Here is a 15,065-nt window from a genome sequence, read left to right as displayed (position 1 = left end):
TTTGTTGTTTTGTGTACTGAACCTAAAAGAAGGGGCAGAAAAAAATGTCAGCTGGAGCTCTTGGATTCTTTCCAATGGTCAATTCTAAGAGAATTTGCTTTGCTCCTAGGGTCAGAGGTGTACAGATGTTGTTTGCTGCTGGACTTGCTCCATTGCTAGATATCCATCCTAAGGCCCACCACCTGCCACACTATATTCCCCCCCCCTAGAATTGTAAAATCTAAAATTATATCTCTAATAATAAAAATATTATATTTTATGAGGTTTGTTAAGGATCATTAGAAATCGAGGAATAAAGAGGACACAATATAAAAACCACATGCCCATGGCTGACTAGCCCCATTTAAAATCCCTGCACTTAGCTTACCACCATACTTGCTGCATCATCCCAAAGAAAGAGGATGTGGGAGGAGTTACCACCAGTTAAATACCACAGGGGAGATTATAGGGAAATTTGGGAAATACTAAGGAAGTCTAGGGAATGAAGTGAAAGGTTCAAAATCTCCATTTATACAGAATGCCACTCTTAAGTTCAGCTCCCCTCCTCCATCTATCCTAGATCAGAGACTTTGTGCTTTTGACTTTCAAGCAGACCAAACATTCCAGATAAAATGGGTAAGAAATGAATAGACTAAAAGGCAAGGAAGTCTTGAATTATTGACTATGAAGTGACAAGTTCCATGGTTCCTCATGACCTTTATTTAGCACCAATACTCACATCCACATCTACACAGAATGATATTTATTGAAAAAGGAATTGAAAACCCGACTCTACCTGAGGTTTTTTGGCCATTATTTTTAGGTTTTTTTGTTTTTTGTTTTTTGTTTTGTTTTTACGACTCTTGGCTGTTCCAGGCTCAATGATTATGGTTCATCTTTAATACTAGTAAATATTCCTGCCTTCCTTGAGGAAACACAGGTAGGAAAAAAGCAAAAATGAGATTTTTGGCCTTGCTCTTCTTCATGAAACATCAATGAAACAGAATTCCAGCTTTCTGAAGTAAAGTTGCTTTTTTTAAGCAACTGAAATATTATTGATTAACCACTCTGTCATATAAGTTTTTTGAGCAAGTCCTAGGAGGCTGTATTCTTTTATGATATCACCACACCATATTAAGGCATATTAAGATCTAGCCAGGTAACATAAAATCTTAGATTTAAATCTAAAAGGAACCATAGCAGCCAGCTAGTCCAACTTGCTCATTTTACAGTGAGGAAACACAGCCCCAAAGGAGTCATTAATTTGCCTAAAGCAACAATGGTGAACCTTTTAGAGATGAAGTGCCAGGCCCCATCCCCACCCCACCCAAACCCAGACTGAGGATATGCCCCACCCCCTAATCCCACCCAGGAAAGGGCTGAAACACTCCCATTGGGCTGCTGGGAGGAGGGGTGGGCAAAGTGGGGAATGTCCTCAGTGACTATAGAGAGGAAGGGAGCAGCTGGAGTGCTCTGCTCTCCTCTAGCTCTGCCTGTGAGCTACCCACCTTATCCTCTGTGAGCTCCCATTGGGCTTCCTGACACAGGGGCAGGCCTTGTGGGAAAATGTCATCAGGCATAGTGAAGAGGGGTGGGGAGCAGCTCCACCCAAGTCTCTCTGCCTTTCTCTTTCTAGTAATGACCTGGGGTTGGGTGGGAGAGGGAAGGGTGGCTGAGAGCCCACAGAAAGCACTCTGTGTGCCATCTTTGGTACCTCTGTCAGGTTCATCATCACTGGTCTATAGTCCTAGGAAGTAAATAGTAGAGTCAGGATTCATAACTTTGGCTCCAAATCCAATTTTCTTTCCATGATATCTCATATTGTTCCCAAGTAGCACATAATTTTTAAAATTTATATATATATATATATGTGTGTGTGTGTGTGTGTTTTAATTTACATTTTTATATTTATATTTTCTTTAAATTTATGTTTTATATCATTTTATATCACTTTATATATATATATATATATATATTTTTTTTTTTTTTTGAGACAAGGTTCTGATCCAGGCTGAAAGTACTGCAGCCACTTATAGGCCTGACCTCACTGCTGATTGACTTAGATGCTTAAATCAGCTTGGTATCCAATCTGGGTTGGTTTAACCTTCCTTAAGCATCCTGGTGATCTTCCCATTCCCTGGCCCTTACCCTTTTGGTCCTGCACTTAGTTCAGTCACCTGATTGGTTTAACCCTCCTACAGTTCACAACTTCCAAGTTCAGATTATCCAAGGCCTCAAACACCTCAGTGGTGTAAGATTTAAATTACTGTCCAGTGCTCCAAGTATTATATTTTATAAAGTCTATTAATAATCACTTGAAATAAAGGAATAAAAAGGAAATTATCTAGCAAAATATAAGGTCACATAAGTAGATTCTCCTGCCACTCACTTCACACCACCTCCACCAAACAGGATCACAGGAAGAGAGAGAGAGAGGTCACATGAGAAGGAACATGGGATGCTGGGAATTGGAGTTATAGGGTACAGAAATTAATTACACAGTAGCAAGGACTACAGGCATGTGGACCTATACCTGCTATGAGAGCCATTCCTAAATAAATCCTACCACCACCATACACATACAGAAACACACACAGCCTTCTATTCTAACAAAGACACAGTTTGGCAAAACTTTGCAATAGTTGTTTTATTTGAAAATGTATCATTTAAAACATTTTAGTATATCTAGTTTTCCTAAATGTAATTTGTATATAGAATACTATCTTATCTGTGGAAAATGAATATTTGAAGCACTTCTTTTTCTTTCCAATTGTTATCTATTTATTACATTAATATTTGATAAGAAATCAATGTTCTATAAAGGAAAAAAGTCAATTTATTGTGTTTTGGGATATTTGCTTCCAGATACACTTTCACAGGAATATATACATTTGAATCACTTATAAAAATCATTGCAAGGGGCTTCTGTTTAGAAGATTTCACTTTTCTTCGGGATCCATGGAATTGGCTTGATTTCACTGTCATTACATTTGCGTAAGTATTTTTCAAAACTTAAATGAGAACAAATTTGCATTTTGTTTTTTGTCTTAAAGTCTGGACTTCCTAGATCTAAAGGAAGTTTTATGATGATTTGCAGATTCAGATTCAGGTATTTTAGGGTTATAAAAATAGGTATAATCTTAAGAGCAGAAGACTCTTGAAACAATTCACTTTACTCTCAGTAGCATTGCTAAAGAAAATTTCATTGAAAACTCTATTCAATATATTTAATTGACAGTTTTTATGTTTTATGTTCACAGACACATATATGTACATAGCCACCTACATTCTCACTCAGATATGCACATATTGTTTCAGCCTTAAGAACTGAATGTAAAAATTCATGAGCATAACAAATTTTCTGCTTGTCCCTCCCTACCAAAATTTTCTATTTCTCACCTAGCCATGTCCAAATCTTTCTATAGATTAAGGGGAGGAAAGCATTGGACAAAATCTCTTAGATAGCAGTGACTTGGGTAAAAACACAAATAATATCTTTATCAGCTTTGTACATGACACAAAGTTAGAAGGGATGGATAACATTGGATGCCTGAAGAATCAAACAGTAATTTGACAGACTAGAATTTTGACCTAAATTTATGAAGATAATATTTAATAGAGATAGACCTAGAATCATGCACTTGAATTAAAAAATTATTTCAAAAGCATAAAATGGGGAATATGTGGTTAGACAGTTTATCTGGGAAAAAATTGGAAATTTTGTTGAACCACTAGCTCACCCTGTCATCAATGTATATGTTAGTTCCTGAATCCCCTAAAAGAAATCTTAATGTTACCATAGGTTGCATTAATAAAGGAATACTGTCCAGAAACCAAGAGATTATATAATTCCAAAGTATTTTTCCTCTGGTTAGATCACATCTGTAGTTTTATGTTTAATACTAAGCACCTCATTTTAATGACACTGATCACTCACTATTTAAGGATTTCAAAATCATGCCATATAATAAGGGGATTGATGAAAATGGGGATATTTTGCCAAAAGAGTAGAAAATTGAGGGACAACTTGACAAACAGCATTCAAGGAGAAAAATTGTTGTGTGGAATAAGGATTAAATTTAGTCTAAATCTCAAAAGTAGAACTAAAAGCAATGGATGGAAGATGCAAAGAAATATTTGGAATTTGTCGTTCCTCTATGAAAGTGAAATGAGCTGTCTTTAGGAAAGAATCAGCTCACCTTCCATCAATGGCATCAATTGGAGACTCAGTGATCATTTGTCTAGGATGTTTGATAGAAAATTCTCCGTCAGATTTGAGTTAGATTATGTAGTCTCTGAGGTCTCTTCCAATTCAAGGATTCTATGATTCTGAGTGCATGGACTACAATAGTAGTCCATGAGTGCATGGTCTACAATAAATACTCTAATCAAACTAATCAACACAAAATTGAAAAGAGAGAAATTATATTACATCACTATTACATTACCTAATTTTCCGTGGCTTCTGATTTCATTCTCATTAGTACTCATTTCATTCTCCAGTGATTTATTTTAGACTTTGGGCACAAAGACAAGTATTACTTTCTTAATCATAATTCTCTCCTCCTGGTGTCATCTCTTCCCTCTCTCTCTCTCTCTCTCTCTCTCTCTCTCTCTCTCTCTCTCTCTCTCTCTGTCTCTCTCTCTTTCACACACACAGACACAAATATATGTCAACACATAAGCATACTCTAATCTGCTTTATTGTCTCTTCAACTTGCCATCTCTTCCCAAAGAAAAGAGATTCATGTGAACAATAAAAGACATCTTAGGAGTATCCAGAAAGTGTTGAGCATGAGTACACCCTCTTGTCTTAGATCATAAATCTTAGAGTTGGAAGAGACCATAGAATTTGTCAAGTCCAGCCCCATCATTTTCCAAATGAGGAAACTGCCTGGGGGTAGGGGGGGATACTTGCCTTAAGGTCAGAAATGCCATTAGTTAGTTGCAAAGCCAGGATTCCAACCCAAATTTGCTTATTCCATCCAGCATTGTTTCTTCTGAACCATAATGGCACTTTACCTATGTTTTTTCTCATTCTTTCTGGTATTTAAAAGTGGAAATAAGAAAGGGAGTGGGGTAGGAAGGTGATGTGTAACAGAGTTGACAACTTTCTGGAAAATAAAAGGAGACTACAAATTCCAGGAAAAAGAAAAGAAAACCACCTGAATATTTCTTTTCTTCAAATTAATAGGAAGTATTAATGGGGGGAATAGTAATAGGGACTTATTAAATATTTTGTCTTACTTTATCCTACCTTCCAAATGTTTATACTGGTTTAAAAATTTGATCTACTTATGGTGACATTTTTACACCTTAATGATAAGTGAAACTAACTTTATTCCTTGCCGTTTTTTCCAACCAGAATTGGAACCCAATGAATTCAACATTTTTTAAAACAGCTACTCTGTGCAAAGCACAATGTGTTAGATCTTGGGGATACAAAGATAAAAGTGAAACTATCTCTTACTCTGTCCTCAGGAGGATTTATAATCTCCTGAAGCCAAACTTTTTATCTTCACTCTATTGAGTAATGATAGTTTTTATTATTTTACAGTATCAAATGAAATCAATCATTTAAACCTCTGTGAAAGCTATCTTTAGCCAGTAGCCTTAAGACATTGGAGATGAAATATGATAGTGACTTTAATTTCTGATTGTTGCTTTTTAAACTTAATATAAAAGTACCAGAAAAATGTCTTTTTTAAAAACACCCAAGCAAGTAGCATAAACCCTGCTTAAATCTTGAATAACTCTGATTTAATTCTACAGGTATGTAACAGAATTTGTAAACCTAGGCAATTTTTCAGCTCTTCGAACTTTCAGAGTCTTGAGAGCTTTGAAAACTATTTCTGTAATTCCAGGTAAGAAGTAATTAGTGTAAAGCATAAGGCCCCTCGTACCTATAGTTATTTCTTTGTATCCTGTTATTGTTTGTGTGTGAACTCCCCTATACAGATATGTGACAGAGTTTGTGGACCTGGGCAATGTCTCAGCGTTGAGAACATTCAGAGTTCTCCGAGCATTGAAAACAATTTCAGTCATTCCAGGTGAGAGACAGGTTAAACACCGAGGCCGATTACCTCATCATAGATTTTCAACATCAGCCTCACCGCTTGCCACCACTCAGTGTTACAAGAAACCAGGAATCATAAAAGAGTGTGTTTGACTAAACTATGATTCTTGGAGTTTTTTGACATAAGCTTTTTGGCTTTTGTTCTGAAATCAGCCTTGGAGTTTAATGAATTCTTGCATGAGACATCAAAATATATACTCATTGTGGTTTGCATCTTATGATGCAAAAAAGCTTTCTCCTCTATAATAGTCAATACCAAGGATTGCTTATCATGGTGACCTTTCAGTGTGTTATAACTTCCCATCTATTGCAGACATTGATGACCAAGAACTATAATCAGTTGAAAAATGTGATTTTGTTAACAAAAGATTAAGTTCCTAATCTCATAAAGAATAACATGAGCCTGCATGGGAAATTTGTTATAACAAATGTATGTCAATTCTCCAAACCCCCTCATGTTTTATAGCAAAATCCCTTTAAACTTCCTGACCAATATTTGACGTTTTTCTATAACTGTGATTTGTTATAAAACTGATGACATGAGTTTGGAGCTAGTAGCATCATAAAAGAGGAGCACCATAAAAAAATCTGTCTTGACATGGGGCTTATGAAGACCTTGAACTCCATTATCACTTGCTTAACTTAGATGGAATGTGGATCATTCATTTCCATTCATCTTAAATGACCATCAAGTTTGAACATTTTATATCCATGAGCTTCTTCACCTCTCCATATAGTGTTATCCTTTCATGAACATTCCAAACATTTATTTGGGTTTATGCATGGAATATCTGTCTTAGAGAAAATGATATAATGCTCTTCAAGGTCATTGTCCTTCATAATAATATCCTTTCCCATTTCTAGGCTTGAAGACTATTGTGGGAGCCCTGATCCAGTCAGTGAAGAAGCTTTCAGATGTCATGATCCTGACTGTGTTTTGTCTGAGTGTATTTGCACTCATTGGGCTGCAACTATTTATGGGCAACCTGAGGAATAAATGTGTGCAATGGCCTCCTACCAATTCCTCTTATGAGGAACACAGTTTTGAAAAGAACATTACTGTGGATTACAATGGTACCCTTGTGAATGAAACTGTCTTTGAATTTGACTGGAAATCTTATATTGAAGATGAAAGTAAGAATTACTACTAGCATTACTTGATATAATATATAGATGAACAGATAGATAGATGACATTAAATTGTTAGTCTATTTACCATCCAGATTGAAAATATTTTTTAAAAAGTAATCTAAGAAAATCTAACCTCCTCAAGATGAATTACTTGATGTATTTTAAAAGATTTAAAAAGAAACTTAAATTTGTTTTTTTTTCTTCCTTCGGATTTTAAATAACAGATACTTTCAGATTCTGTGATTGTATTTTGTGATCTCAAAGATTTACATGAACATTTAAAATATTGTATATGAGGACTTGTGATTTCATTGGTATAGGAAACCTCTGATGCAGAGAATCCTCCCCTACCAATTTGGGTCATCACCTTTCCCTTCAATTTAGTGTCTTAGAGTATCATATAGATTACTGAGAGTTGAAGTGGCTTATCCACAGTCACATCATCAGTAAGTGTCAAAAGTGGGATTTGAAGTTACATCTTCTTAGAGTTGAGTTGGGCTCTCTATTCATTAAACTAATCTATCTCATATATAAAACCATTGCTTTTCTGGTTCCTATATCTTGCTTTCCATTGTGTCATTGATTGTATGGAAGAAAAATGAAGTCAACCAGTATGAATTAAAATAAAATTAACTTGTTTCCAGTTTGATGACATCATGGTGTGGTAAATATAATACCACTGTGGTGTAGATATGGAGCGAAAAGATATTCTCTCTAAGATTCAAAGCTAGGAAGAAAATCCTTTTTATTCTGTTACTATATCCTATAGATGGAAAAGAATATTTTAAAAAACCTACAAATATGTGAATGCATTCTGTACTTGTTATGGTAGATTATTTCCAACAATATTTCCACACGAACTTCTTAAGACAGGTAAGACATGGATGTTGATCCAGCAAAGGAGACTGAGAAGAAGAAGCAAAATATGAGAAGAACTATGTCAGAATACTGTCAGGAAAACAGACAGGAGTATCATGAGGGATGTAGTTATCAATGTTGCAGAGAATTCACTACTGATACACACTAAGAAAAGAAAATGTATCAACTTGTTCACTTAGCACATGAGACAGTTGGTAACCATGGAGTGAGCAGTTCCAGTTGCATGATAAGGTTGAAAGCCAGACTGAAATGGATTGAGAAGTAAGAGAAGAAGAGATGGAAACAATACCAGTTTCCTTTTAGAGGAAAAAAATCAGAGATAGCATTTCATTTTAGTAAAGACTATGTGAGGATGACTACTCATGCAAAACACGTGATGGCTTTGGGGTTATTGATTTTCTCTTCCTTTCCCACATCCTTCCATTTGACTCCCTGTACTAATAAACAAGAATGTAAACCTATGAGGTAATAATAACCAGGCATCCATTTAGCAGGCCCAGTAATGGGATTTTCTGCCAGAGCTTCATATTCCTCCTTTGAAAAATAAGGGTCTTGGTACTTGTAATACTATTTTATAGGATATCTATATGGAAAATTTATTCAACAGACATAAATTGTTACATAAATTTGAGCTACTATTCTAAGGCTTCTTTCGGTTTCTAATTATTTAGAATGTAAAAGAGTGGCATTGTTTATGGAATGCTAGGATTGGAATAAGAAAGATCTAAGATCAAATTCTCCCTCTGATACTTTTTGTGTGACCACTGAGAAAGCCACTCAACTTCCCTTTCAGGGAAATCCTGAGGATTCATTTGCAAGATCACAGTAGAGAGAATTCCCTCTCCAGGATTTCTTTATCCATTAGGTCTTGCCTAGAGTCTGACTGCCAAAGGATGTCACTGTTAAAACTAAAGGGCCACAAATAAGTAGCAACATGTTGGTCACTGAATTCTAGCTTTCATTCGTACTGAATATGTTTACCTTCACAACAATTAAAGCTTTATTTTGATCCACAAACAAATAATATAATAATATAGGTACAAATAATCTAATGTAATACCTATATAAATATAGTAGTATAGTGGTAGTCTCTCAGTTACAGAGAATGACAATTTACATATGCAAATTTTAATATGAATTTTATTCCTAATACAAATAATATTTGTCAGTAATATTTGTTTTTACATCTCTGAGGCTTCAACACCATTGCAACTAGTCTTCTCTTTTATATATATATATATATATATATATATATATATATATATATATATATATATATACTTGGTTAATATTTGCAACCAACCTTCTCTTTTATATATACATACTTGACTAGCTTCTGAAATATCCAGCATCATGACCAGCATAGCTAGCTAGTTCTGGAAGTTCTCAGAAAACACTTATTCCATGTGAAAAATACCCTTTCTTAATAAACCATATATTCTTATGGCAACACCATGAATTCTAGAAAGGTTTTAACAAGCCTTGTTTGCATCTCAAGAAATTCCCTTTAAAAAAAGGAGAAATGATCAAATGGTATTTAACAGTGAAGGCAGCTAGCTAGGTGGCAGAGTGTGTAGAGTGCTGGGCTTGAAGTCAGGGAGACTTGTCTGTGACCCTGAATAAGTCACTTAAACGTGTTTGCCTTAGTTCTTCATATAATCTTGAGAAGAAAATAGCAAAGTGCCCCCGCCTCTTTGCCAAGAATCCCCAAATTGGGATCAGGAAGAGACAGACATGACTGAAACGACTGAACAACAATAATATTTAACAGTGTTTCCTCAAAGAAACATGACTAAATAAAACTAAATTATTGTTTTACTCTTTAAGGAAACGTAATTGCAATGATTTTTGTAAAGTCAACTACTTTCTTATTAAAGTAATTGGATTTTCTAAGAAGATGGATATGTAGTGCAGTGGATAGAGTACTGACTCAGAGTTCATCTAGATTCAGACATTTTAGTAGTGAGATGATATTTGGCAAATAACAACCTCTGTCTACCTCTGATTCCTCATCTATAAAATGAGAATAATAATAGCACCTAGATGCTAGGGTTTTATTGAGGACAATATGAGGCAATAATTGCAAAATACTTGGTACATAGTAGTACTAGGTAACTGTTAGTTTTTATTGATAATATTATTCATTGCCTTTACATTTTTATTGCAACATTTGCTCCAAAGCAACATTACCGTTCTTTTGGTAGAATAACAAAACATAAAAATTAAAAAGAACTCACAGCTGCTCAAAACTCAAACTTTTAAGAGTTTTAAAAATAATATCAATAAAGCAGCCTGTCACATACTAAGCATCATATAAATGTTAACTATTACTGCCTATTACTATCATGTAGCTTAAGTTAAAGTTTAGTAAAAATGAGAGACTGATAGAAATGTACTTTACTGGGCTATATAATCAAGAACAGCCTACTCTCAATCATAATAACTAATAGCATTTATATAGTGTTTACAGAGCACTTCCCAAATACTAAACCACTCATCCTTTTAATAACTCATAGAGGCTATTATTATCTCCATTTACAGATGAGGAATCTAAGGCAGACAGAGGATTAGTGCCTTGCCAACAGTAACACTAAGTGTCTGATGCAGGATTTGAGCTCAGATCTTCCTGACTCAAAGCCAGTTTTCTATAAACTCTGACACAGAACTAGAGAGGGAAATTGATAGTTTCAATTAAATTGAAAGCTAATTAAAGCAGCTTGTTTATTTCAAGTTTTGAGGCAAATGCTCAATATCTTTGCCAATATTCCATTCTTAAAAAGTGAATTAGCTTCAAAATCCCCTTCCTTTTGAGCGGAAAAAAAAGTAATAAAATCTCCTTTTAATCTTATGTTCAAGTGTTAACATTTGAAAAGAAAAGGTGAGTTAGAGCATGATTCATAGGTAAAAGAAGATACCTTTAAGAAAAATGATGACTATATTTACTTTAAAACTTTAGTTATTCTTGAACCCTAGCTACCCACTATTTCCTGAAATTTCTTAATAAGCAATTACATAAGAAATATTAATTCATTGTACCCAGATAATATAACTAATATGGAATTTGTGGTAAAAAGGTACCAATCATTAAATAAATGATTAAGTATGCAAAAATGGAAAGATTCCATTGACTTCCAGTTTTCGATCCAAGAAAGGCACTGGTTTGTGACAAACTATAGCTTTAATGATATACAGTAATGTATTCATATTTTAATGTAATAATAATTTGAAGTTTTTACAAATAATGGCTATCTTGGAAGAAAATGGAGGAGGGCAATTAAGTATGATCTACCCTTGACTCCTTTTCTGTTGCATGTGCTCATGTTGCCAGGATATTGGAAGCTGTTTTCCTTAGAGACCTTTTGGTTATATAGCTGCAAATTATGGTTTCATTTCAGATTTTTTTTCTTTAATGAGGCAAGATATACTGCTAATTCAGCATCTAAGTGTGAAATCAAATGGCTCCAAAACCAAATAAAGTACATCTATTTTAGCTAGGTTTTACAAGCACTAATAAATACAATTCATGAAAAGCCAGGTAATATGCATCAATTAAACATCGATGCTTAGTGGCCCTAGAGGGGGGAAAAAGGCCAAAAGGCTATTCCTGACTTTAAGGGACTTGCACTCATGAGGGGGAGACAGTATGTAAGAAACTATTTACAAACAAGCTAGATATAAGGTAAATAGGAAATGATGAGCAGAAGGAAGGCACTAGAGTTAAGGATGATCAGGAAAAGCTTCCTGGAGAAGGTAGAATTTTAGCTGAGACTTGAAGGAAGCCAAGGAAACCTGGGCACAGAAGAGATAAAGAGTGAGAGTATTCCAAGCTAAAGATTTTTTTAAATGAAGAGCAAAATGGGGACATGATTGGGGATGTAGACTCTAAATGAACACTCTATTGCAAATATTAACAATATGGAAATAGATCTTGATTGATGATGCATGTTGAATTGCTTGTTGGCTATGAGAGGGGGAAGAGAGAAAGTGAGGGAAAGAATATGAATCATGTAATGATAAGAAACATATTCCAAAATAAATAAGTCTTTAAAAATAAATATAAATAAATAAATGAATGAATGAATGAAGAGCAAAAAATTATTGTCCAGTTCAAAATTTGAGGATTATGAATAGAATTAAGAAATGGAACTTAATGTTTGACCTCTAACATTGACAATTCTGATATGAGCCATAAAAGTCCACTAATCTGCTGTGATTTTGAAGTTAAATAATTCAGGGCATATATATATATCTATATATATATATATAGATATATATATATGTGTGTGTGTGTGTGTGTAGGTATATACATATATATATGTGTGTGTGTGTGTGTGTATAGGTATATACATATATATATATATATTAACTGTTACTTTCTCTCTTAGAATCAGTTCAAAATATCAGTTCCAACGGAAGAACTATAAGGTTTAGGCAATGAGGGTTAAGTGACTTGCCCAAGGTTACATAGCTAAAAATTTTCTGTGTTAAATTTGAACCTGAGATCTCCCTTCTCTAACTAAGCCAGGGTCTCTATCCACTGAGTTACCTCACTGCCCTCTGACCTAATATTTTTGTTTCTACCCAAGAAAATTAAATAATTGGAAACTTTCAAAATTATTAACAATGTGTGCTACTCCCAAGGCACATGTCTGAAAAAAAATCTTTAGTAATTATACTTAAAGATAGGGCTCTTTCAGAGGCAAGAAAATGCCTATCATTCTACTATTTTGATATGGTAATACTTGCTACCTGATAGGGGAAAGCCAATACTTAGAATTCTTTAATTATCTGTAAGTATGTATCATTTTTCTAAATTAATACAGAAGAAATAAATGTAGGTTGTTCAAAAAATAATCTAATCTCTTTGGTGCAGTTTTTAAAAACTTTTGATGGAGAAGTAAAGTTTCATTAACATGCTCAGTACAATGGAGAATCAGTGTCACGTAGTAAAGAATTGGTCTTAGACCCAGAAAGATATGACTTCACATCCTGCTTCTGACACATACTGATTGTTTGTCTCCAGGCAAGACATTTACCTCTCAGAGCTCCAGGCCAGAGGCATCAAACTCACTGCCTCATTTTAAATATTAAGAAATATATTTAAAAATAAATAATAATACAGCACAATATAGATAATGGTAATTTGTGGTTTTCTAAGTCAATATGAGGTTTCTATTTGAGTTTGGACATCATAACTCTGGATAGTTATCTAAGCAGCAGAAAAAGTGCTGACCTGCATTAACAAAGGTTATGAGCTTCTCATTCAGAAGTTCCCCAAACCAACAAAACCACAGGTCCAACGCCTATCTATATAACTTGACCATTTTCACTTAATCTTAGCAACTAACTCTGACACTTCTATTTTCCTTTTAGTCAATTTGTAGCCATGTAAACTTGCTCCACTTAAATTTTCCTTTCTTTAAATCTTTCAAAACAGAATATTTTTATTTTCTGGAAGGATTTATGGATGCGCTTCTCTGTGGTAACAGCTCAGATGCCGGGTAAGCCAATACTAAACAGGGTATACCAGAAGTCTGTGAAATCTTAAGCTTATAGTTTTGCTTTTCTTTTCAAAGAAACAGAAATATGGTATACTAACTACAAAGCTTAATATGTTCTTCATTTTTCCATGGAAAAACTTTCTTGGAGTTAAATTTTTAAATGATACCTGATTTTGAACTTTATTTCTCAGTGATTTGATTAGCTGGCTTTTTTTAACCAAAGCATTCTTGATATAAGTAGATAAATACTGTTAACTAACCAAGAAGAGTTACTGTTTTCTATGAAAGCAAGTGATCTTTTTTTTCTCCTTTTGCTCAAGATACACTGAGAGTTGTAGACAGACAAAAGTGGGGAAAGATAAAATGGAGCAGTAGGACAAATGGTTAAAATACTTTTTTTGGATCAAAAATTATTAAAGAAAATGAATTTTGTATTCCATGATTTATGTTTTAGACATCATGTGACAAATTGATAGAATTGAATAATGATTGCAAGATAATGTCCTAAAAGTCAAAGAGCCATATTCAACTTTATTTTTAACTTTATTTTTAATTGCAAATAGAAACAATTTTTGACAACTTTTTTCTTATATTTTTCAATTCAGATTCTTTCTCTTCCTCCCTCTCTCATCCTAGAGGCAATAAATAGTCTGATGTGTTATACCAGTTTAAGATTTATTTTTTATCATGCAAAACACATGTCCATATTGGTCATTATTGAAAGAGCACCCTCATACAGAACCAAAACCGCAAGGTAAAACCATAAATACACTGATGTGAAATATAACATGCTTTAATCTTCATCGATCCAATTCCAACAGTTCTTTTCCCTGGGGGTGGATAACATTCCCCATCATAAGTTCTTGGAATTGTCCCAGAATTGTATTGCTGGTTTTCATAGTTGATCGTTGTGCAATATTGCTGTTACTCTGTACAGTGTTCTCCTGGTTCTGCTTATTTCTCTGTCAGTTCATGTAGACATTTCCATAAACTTTTTTTTTTTAATTTAAAATGGCTCTCAGACTTTTTGGACACCTTGTATAATGTAATATATTGCTGTTGTAATTGGCCTCTGAACTGTCAAGGATTGTTTTAAATAATACATCAAATTTCTGGCTAAATTGTTGATATAGTTCTTCATCAGCATAGAAAGATAGAAGAGTCCCAAGTAATGTTTCCTTTCCTCCCTCATTTGTAGCCAGTGTCCAGAAGGATACATGTGTGTGAAAACTGGTCGAAATCCTAATTATGGCTATACAAGCTTTGATACCTTCAGTTGGGCTTTCTTGTCCTTATTTCGACTGATGACTCAGGACTTCTGGGAAAACCTTTATCAACTGGTAAGGACCTAGAGAAACAAATGCTAAAATTTTCAGATTCAACTAAATCTATATGTTCTGAATCTCTCATGACACCAAAAGGTATTGTGAAATAGCCAAAAGAAGAACAGACAAGAATTAGGAGTGGGCTTACATCATGGCTCCCAAGTAGGCAATTCA

The 15,065-nt window shown here is 34.3% G+C and overlaps 1 protein-coding gene across 44 annotated transcripts in view; it reads left to right on the top strand.

The window, feature by feature from the left end:
• The window catches only part of LOC100016606 (sodium channel protein type 1 subunit alpha), a 248,514-nt gene that overhangs the window by 135,007 nt on the left and 98,442 nt on the right, over window positions 1–15,065 (top strand). For 43 of the 44 annotated variants that reach the window (XM_056797257.1, XM_056797237.1, XM_056797250.1 and 40 more), the window contains 5 exons: window positions 2,845–2,973; window positions 5,938–6,029; window positions 6,920–7,189; window positions 13,503–13,566; window positions 14,765–14,906. In XM_056797257.1, coding sequence (XP_056653235.1) covers window positions 2,845–2,973; window positions 5,938–6,029; window positions 6,920–7,189; window positions 13,503–13,566; window positions 14,765–14,906 — 697 coding nt within the window. Of the gene's footprint in view, window positions 1–2,844; window positions 2,974–5,751; window positions 5,844–5,937; window positions 6,030–6,919; window positions 7,190–13,502; window positions 13,567–14,764; window positions 14,907–15,065 lie in introns of all 44 variants that reach the window. The other variant, XM_056797256.1, reaches the window with a different exon arrangement.

The sequence above is a fragment of the Monodelphis domestica genome, chromosome 4 (assembly GCF_027887165.1).
Source record: "Monodelphis domestica isolate mMonDom1 chromosome 4, mMonDom1.pri, whole genome shotgun sequence".
NCBI lineage: Eukaryota > Metazoa > Chordata > Mammalia > Didelphimorphia > Didelphidae > Monodelphis > Monodelphis domestica.
Note: the sequence above shows the minus strand (reverse complement) of the source record. Positions and strands in the feature narration are given on the sequence as shown.